This window comes from Natator depressus, chromosome 1 (assembly GCF_965152275.1).
Source record: "Natator depressus isolate rNatDep1 chromosome 1, rNatDep2.hap1, whole genome shotgun sequence".
In the NCBI taxonomy this organism is placed as follows: domain Eukaryota; kingdom Metazoa; phylum Chordata; order Testudines; family Cheloniidae; genus Natator; species Natator depressus.
Window position 1 is genome coordinate 344,161,371 of NC_134234.1, and position 7,395 is coordinate 344,168,765.

The following is a 7,395-nucleotide window of genomic DNA, read 5'->3' on the forward strand; positions in this document are numbered from 1 at the left end:
CAAGAAATTCCCCATTCGCTTCGTCTTCTCCTAATGCCATTTTGAAACACTCTGTGGCTTCTTTGCCATTGCGGAAGCCTGCTGCCAGGAGAGACCAGCCTTTCTGTGCATGTATCTCAGGGATCTGAGCTGCATGTGGAGAGCGGCTCTTCAGGGAGCTGCAGATCTTTCTAACCTTGTCCAGGTAAAGTTCAACCAAATCATAGTGGGCCAAGTGATAATAGATCCAGGCGAAGTTTCCGTAAATGACCAGGACCTGCCGGGGGAAGTTATCTGGGTGATCTCTTTGCAGAATCTTTTCGGCTTCTCTAAGGCTTTGCAGAGCATCTTCATATTGCCCTTGCAGGTGGCAGAGATAAGCCTGCATGGCAAGGAGCGTGGTCTGGTTCTGGTAGTGAGTGTGGGCAATCCTGAGAGCCAGAGTTTGGAGGAGATGAACTGCATCTACCTGGTCTCTGATTTCAAAGTTCCAGGTGAAGTGGCACTGGAGGGCCTGCAGCTTCTCCTTCAGACGCAGGGTGCTGCAAAGAGAGGGAAAAATGAGACTCCATTTGGGCTGAATGAATTTCCACTATATGCTACAATCCTGGGGCAGTGATTACAGAGTGACAGGGCTTCTTTCCGGTTAAAAGCAAATTGCTAAGTGGCAACAAAGAACTAAGCCTGGATTTCAGTGTCTGACGTCCTCACTCTCCCATGCATGGGACCAGTATGAATGGGTTGAATCTAACCTTTGTGAAATCCTCTTAGTACTTCCTGTGTCCTAGAAAGCAACACTGCCAAACCCCATGACTCATTGCAATAGATGCAGCCTGTGGTATTTGTTATGTCACAGAAAGCTCCCCGCTTGGTAACGTCAGGAGAATTTCTCAGGGGGTGTCAAGGTTCCTCCCCCCCTCTGAACGCTAGGGTACAGATGTGGGGACCTGCATGAAAACCTCCTAAGCTTATCTTTACCAGCGTAGGTCAAAAACTTCCCCAAGGTCCAAAATATTCCACCATTTGCCTTGGATTGGCCGCTACCACCACCAAACAAATACTGGTTACTGGGGAAGAGCTGTTTGGAAACGTCTTTCCCCCCAAAATACTTCCCAAAACCTTGCACCCCACTTCCTGGACAAGGTTTAGTAAAAAGCCTCAACAATTTGCCTAGGTGACTACAGACCTAGACCATTGGATCTTAAGAACAATGAACAATCCTCCCAACACTTGCACCCCCCCCTTTCCTGGGAAATGTTGGAAATTAGGTGACCACAGACCCAAACCCTTGGATCTGAGAACAATGAAAAAGCATTCAGTTTTCTTACAAGAAGACTTTTAATAGAAATAGGAGTAAATAGAAGTAAAGAAATCCCCTCTGTAAAATCAGGATGGTAGATACCTTACAGGGTAATTAGATTCAAAAGATAGAGAATCCCTCTAGGCAAAACCTTAAGTTACAAAAAAGATACACAGACAGAAATAGTTATTCTATTCAGCACAATTCTTTTCTCAGCCATTTAAAGAAATCATAATCTAACACATACCTAGCTAGATTACTTATTAAAAGTTCTAAGACTCCATTCCTGGTCTATCCCCGGCAAAAGCAGCATATAGACAGACAGAGACCCTTTGCTTCTCTCCCTCCTCCCAGCTTTTGAAAGTATCTTGTCTCCTCATTGGCCATTTTGGTCAGGTGCCAGCGAGGTTACCTTTAGCTTCTTAACCCTTTACAGGTGAGAGGAAAAAGAAAAGGAGTACTTGTGGCACCTTAGAGACTAACCAGTTTATTTGAGCATGAGCTTTCGTGAGCTACAGCTCACTTCATCGGATGCATAGCATATCGTGGAAACTGCAGAAGACATTATATACACACAGAGACCATGAAACAAAACTTCCTCCCACCCCACTCTCCTGCTGGTAACAGCTTATCTAAAGTGATCATCAAGGAGGGCCATTTCCAGCACAAATCCAGGTTTTCTCACCCTTCCCCCCCCCCCCCCCACAGACACACATTCAAACTCACTCTCCTGCTGGTAATAGCCCATCCCTCTTTGAAACCTCTCTTTATAATGCGCATGATAATCAAGGTGGGTCATTTCCAGCACTAATCCAGGTTTTCTCACCCCCCCCCCCACACACCCCCCTCCAAAAACCACACACACAAACTCACTCTCCTGCTGGCAATAGCTCATCTTACAATGTGCACAGCAATAACCCAAGTTTAACCAGAACGTCTTGGGGGGGGGTTTGTAGGAAAAAAACAAGGGGAGATAGGCTACCTTGCATAATGACTTAGCCACTCCCAGTCTCTATTCAAGCCCAAATTAATAGTATCCAATTTGCAAATGAATTCCAATTCAGCAGTTTCCTGGCATTGTGTTCTGCATGGCTGAGGTTATGGTAACAATGCCATCCACAGCCTCAGAAACAACTCTGACATCATAATCAAAAAGGCTGACAAAGGAGGTGCTGTTGTCATCATGAATAGGTCGGAATATGAACAAGAGGCTGCTCGGCAGCTCTCCAACACCACTTTCTACAAGCCATTACCCTCTGATCCCACTGAGAGTTACCAAAAGCATCTACAGCATTTGCTCAAGAAACTTCCTGAAAAAGCACAAGATCAAATCCGCACAGACACACCCCTGGAACCCCGACCTGGGATATTCTATCTACTACCCAAGATCCATAAACCTGGAAATCCTGGGCGCCCCATCATCTCAGGCATTGGCACCCTGACAGCAGGATTGTCCGGCTATGTAGACTCACTCCTCAGGCCCTACGCTACCAGCACTCCCAGCTACCTTCGAGACACCACTGACTTCCTGAGGAAACTACAATCCATTGGTGATCTTCCTGATAACACCATCCTGGCCACTATGGATGTAGAAGCCCTCTACACCAACATTCCACACAAAGATGGACTACAAGCCATCAAGAACACTATCCCCGATAATGTCACGGCTAACCTGGTGACTGAACTTTGTGACTTTGTCCTTACCCATAACTATTTTACATTTGGGGACAATGTATACCTTCAGATCAGCGGCACTGCTATGGGTACCCGCATGGCCCCACAGTAGGCCAACATTTTTATGGCTGATTTAGAACAACGCTTCCTCAGCTCTCGTCCCCTAACGCCCCTACTTTACTTGCGCTATATTGATGACATCTTCATCATCTGGACCCATGGAAAAGAAGCCCTTGAGGAATTCCACCATGATTTCAACAATTTCCATCCCACCATCAACCTCAGCCTGGTCCAGTCCACACAAGAGATCCACTTCCTGGACACTACAGTGCTAATAAATGATGGTCACATCAACACCACCCTATACCGGAAACCTACTGACCGCTATTCCTACCTACATGCCTCCAGCTTTCACCCTGACCACACCACACGATCCATCGTCTACAGCCAAGCTCTGCGATACAACCGCATTTGCTCCAACCCCTCAGACAGAGACAAACACCTACAAGATCTCTATCAAGCATTCTTACAACTACAATACCCACCTGCGGAAGTGAAGAAACAGATTGATAGAGCCAGAAGAGTTCCCAGAAGTCACCTACTACAGGACAGGCCTAACAAAGAAAATAACAGAACGCCACTCGCCGTCACCTTCAGCCCCCAACTAAAACCCCTCCAACACATTATTAAGGATCTACAACCTATCCTGAAGGATGACCCAACACTCTCACAAATCTTGGGAGAAAGGCCAGTCCTTGCCTACAGACAGCCCCCCAACCTGAAGCGAATACTCACCAACAACCACATACCACACAACAGAACCACTAACCCAGGAACCTATCCTTGCAACAAAGCCCGTTGCCAACTGTGCCCACATATCTATTCAGGGGACACCAACACAGGGCCTAACAACATCAGCCACACTATCAGAGGCTCGTTCACCTGCACATCCACCAATGTGATATATGCCATCATGTGCCAGCAATGCCCCTCTGCCATGTACATTGGTCAAACTGGACAGTCTCTACGTAAAAGAATAAATGGACACAAATCAGATGTTAAGAATTATAACATTCATAAACCAGTCGGAGAACACTTCAATCTCTCTGGTCACGCAATCACAGACATGAGGGTCGCTATCTTAAAGCAAAAAAACTTCAAATCCAGACTCCAGCGAGAAACTGCTGAATTGGAATTCATTTGCAAATTGGATACTATTAATTTGGGCTTGAATAGAGACTGGGAGTGGCTAAGTCATTATGCAAGGTAGCCTATCTCCCCTTGTTTTTTTCCTACAACCCCCCCCCCCCAAGACGTTCTGGTTAAACTTGGATTATTGCTGTGCACATTGTAAGATGAGCTATTGCCAGCAGGAGAGTGAGTTTGTGTGTGTGGTTTTTGGAGGGGGGTGTGTGTGGGGGGGAGGGGTGAGAAAACCTGGATTAGTGCTGGAAATGACCCACCTTGATTATCATGCGCATTATAAAGAGAGGTTTCAAAGAGGGATGGGCTATTACCAGCAGGAGAGTGAGTTTGTATGTGTGTCTGTGGGGGGGGGGGGGGAAGGGTGAGAAAACCTGGATTTGTGCTGGAAATGGCCCTCCTTGATGATCACTTTAGATAAGCTGTTACCAGCAGGAGAGTGGGGTGGGAGGAAGTTTTGTTTCATGGTCTCTGTGTGCATATAATGTCTTCTGCAGTTTCCACGATATGCTATGCATCCGATGAAGTGAGCTGTAGCTCACGAAAGCTCATGCTCAAATAAACTGGTTAGTCTCTAAGGTGCCACAAGTACTCCTTTTCTTTTTTCTTTTTACGAATACAGACTAACACGGCTGTTACTCTGAAACCTGTCAGGTGAGAGGAGTTTTCCTCCGGCGAGGAGGGATTTTAAAGGGGTTTACCCTTCCCTTTATATTTATGACAGGTGGAAATAACAATGTACAACGTTTGTTCAAAATGTGTTTACCTGTTTGAATGCTCCTCCAGCACCAGAGCTGCTAAGTGAGAGTATTTAGAAGTGATTATTTTGTTGTGCAGTTCACCTTTAGGGCCGAAGCTAGCTATTAACTGGAATATTTGATGCGTGTTATTCCAAGCCAAAATGTACATCGTGATGTCACAAAACGGAGCCCACAAAACAAAGGGATTTCCAATGTAAGAACTTGGTGAATGTGGAGCTAAGGTTGCAAATGCAGTCTGGATCAATAATGTAAGGTATGGGGGTTAACCTTAATAGAAATGTAACTTTTAAGGAGCTGACATCTAGAAAACTGAATCTTCAGGGAGCGCTTAAACCCCCTCAAACATTGGAAATCATCTGGCTGTCCACTGGGGTCATTTATGTCCTGGGATACGTATATGTGTGTGTGGAGAGAGAGTCTCGCACTGACTTCAACGGGGGCCATTTATCCAAGGAGACAGGAAGGGCCTGACTCTCATTTACACAAAGGCTAGTTCCCAGCACGCTGGCAGCGTAAAGCGAGTGTAAATGGAAAGGCCCCTTTGCACGGCCAGGGTGCTGTGAAATGGCCGCAGGGTGTGTCTACCCTGCAGTGAGAGGTGGGACCGTAGCATGGGCTGCCCTACCCGCACTAGCTGTAACCTAGATATCACAGCTAAAGACAGCAGTGACACTTGGCGGTGCAGGACCTGCAAGCCCATCTGGCCCCCAGGTACGTACTTGTGTTTCTAGGCCACATCCGGGTCTGCGCCACTGCGGCTTCACTGCTCGGTTTAGTCCCACTAGCTAGATTAAAGCTCGCATGGGGATGCCTACCTGAGCTAGACACACCTGCGACTGCACTGTAGCCATAACCTTAGTATCAATGGGAACGGGGCCCACTCTAGTCAGCAGGCAGGAGAGAAATGTAATGGGGAGATGCTGAGGGTCGGCAGAATGTAAATATTCTGTCTCTGGCCATTTAACTGAGACAATGGAGGCCTGTTACACCCCTCCCCCTGCTGTGCATCCTGCATGCAGATGTGGTTGCCCCATCTCAAAACAGATATATTGGAATTGGAAAAGGTTTAGAAAAGGGCAACAAAAATGATTAGGGGTATGGAACGGCTTCCATGTTAGGAGAGATTAATAAGACTGGGACTGCTCATCTTGGAAAAGAGACGACTAAGGGGGGATATGATTGAGGTCTATACAGTCATGACTGGTGTGGAGAAAGTAAATAAGGAAGTGTTTTTGGGAACCTGAAATATGGTCACCCTGGAACAAGCACCACACTGAACAATAGAACACCCCCCCCCCGTCTTGTTAGACTCACAGGACTCCCCCCCCCTTTGCCTTGCTAGACACACAGCCTTCCCCCCCTCCCCCCCTCTCCAGCTGTCCCTGCGCTCTGGTCTGGTGCCGGTGCCCTGCGCTCAGGGTGGTGCTGGGGGCGCAGTGGGGTTACGTGGTCTCAGCTCCAGGCTGAGCGTTCACAAGAGCCCCCCCGCCCCCTTGCAAGCAGCTGGTTCCCCTCCCAGCAGCCTCCCCTGCGCTGTAGCTCCGGGCTCCTGCTGCTGCTGCCTTTTCTCTCTGCATCTCCTGGGCTGGTCCCGTCCCTCCCTCCAGCTGTCCCTTGGCTCCAGCTCCCCAGGGATCAGAGTTAATCTCTCCGCCCCCCCGCCCCACACCAGCAGCCAGGTTTCCTGAGCTGTAGCTCAGGAAAGCTTATGCTCAAACAAATTGGTTCGTTTCTAAGGTGCCACAAGTCCTCCTTTTCTCTTTGTGAATACAGACTAACAGGGCTGCTCCTCTGAAACACAACGGAGAGGGGGCACAGGGCTGGGGGGGGCACTCTCTTACCGGCTCCTCCGTTGATGCGGAGCGAAGCCGGAGTGACAGCTGGCCAGAGGGGGAGTTCTCCGTGAAGGTACAGCGAGGGGAGCTCGCAGGGGAGGTGTCAACAGTGACCTGCACTAGCCCTGAGAGGCACCAGCCTGGAGAGTCAACAGGACGCAGAATCACCCCAGAGTGACCGCGCCCCAGAGATTTAAAAGCCGGAGATTTACAGCCCAGAAATGCGCAGAGGGGGGTGGCAAGCTGTCTGACTTTAGCCCTCGCTGGAAATGTCCCCCCCGCCCAGCGACCCCAATGCTCCTACCTCATTGCGATCCGCTGAGTCCCAGGCAGGGGAGGTGACGGCTCCTTTCACTGCCCCGGGTTTCTTCCCACGGTGTGGAAGTGCCCGGTTCAGGGAGAGACCCGAGTTCTGCCCGGGCAGGACGGACTGTGGCCGCCCGGGCGATGCTGCCCTTCATACGCAGGGCGGGTTGCTCGCTGGGGATCTCGCTGGTTTGGCTGGGGAGCTGCCTTTCCCCAGGAAGCGAGAGTGAGCAGGAGAAAAGGAAACTGAAACTTAACTTTAAATTCCACTTGTCATCTTCAGCGTCCGCTCAGCCCGAGTCGCCACCTGCAGCTCCATGGGTGACATGGGGCTAGT

General features: G+C 49.1%; 1 protein-coding gene across 1 annotated transcript in view; it reads right to left on the bottom strand.

Annotated features, from left to right (window-relative positions):
* Positions 1-7,061, bottom strand: part of LOC141992053 (interferon-induced protein with tetratricopeptide repeats 5-like) — a 17,214-nt gene extending 10,153 nt beyond the window's left edge. The window contains exons 1-2 of the mRNA XM_074960671.1: positions 7,057-7,061; positions 51-521 (exon numbers count right to left, since the gene is read on the bottom strand). Of these exons, the coding sequence (XP_074816772.1) occupies positions 51-521; positions 7,057-7,061 (476 nt within the window). The remainder of the gene's footprint in view (positions 1-50; positions 522-7,056) is intronic.
* Between the last annotated feature and the right edge of the window lie 334 nt (positions 7,062-7,395).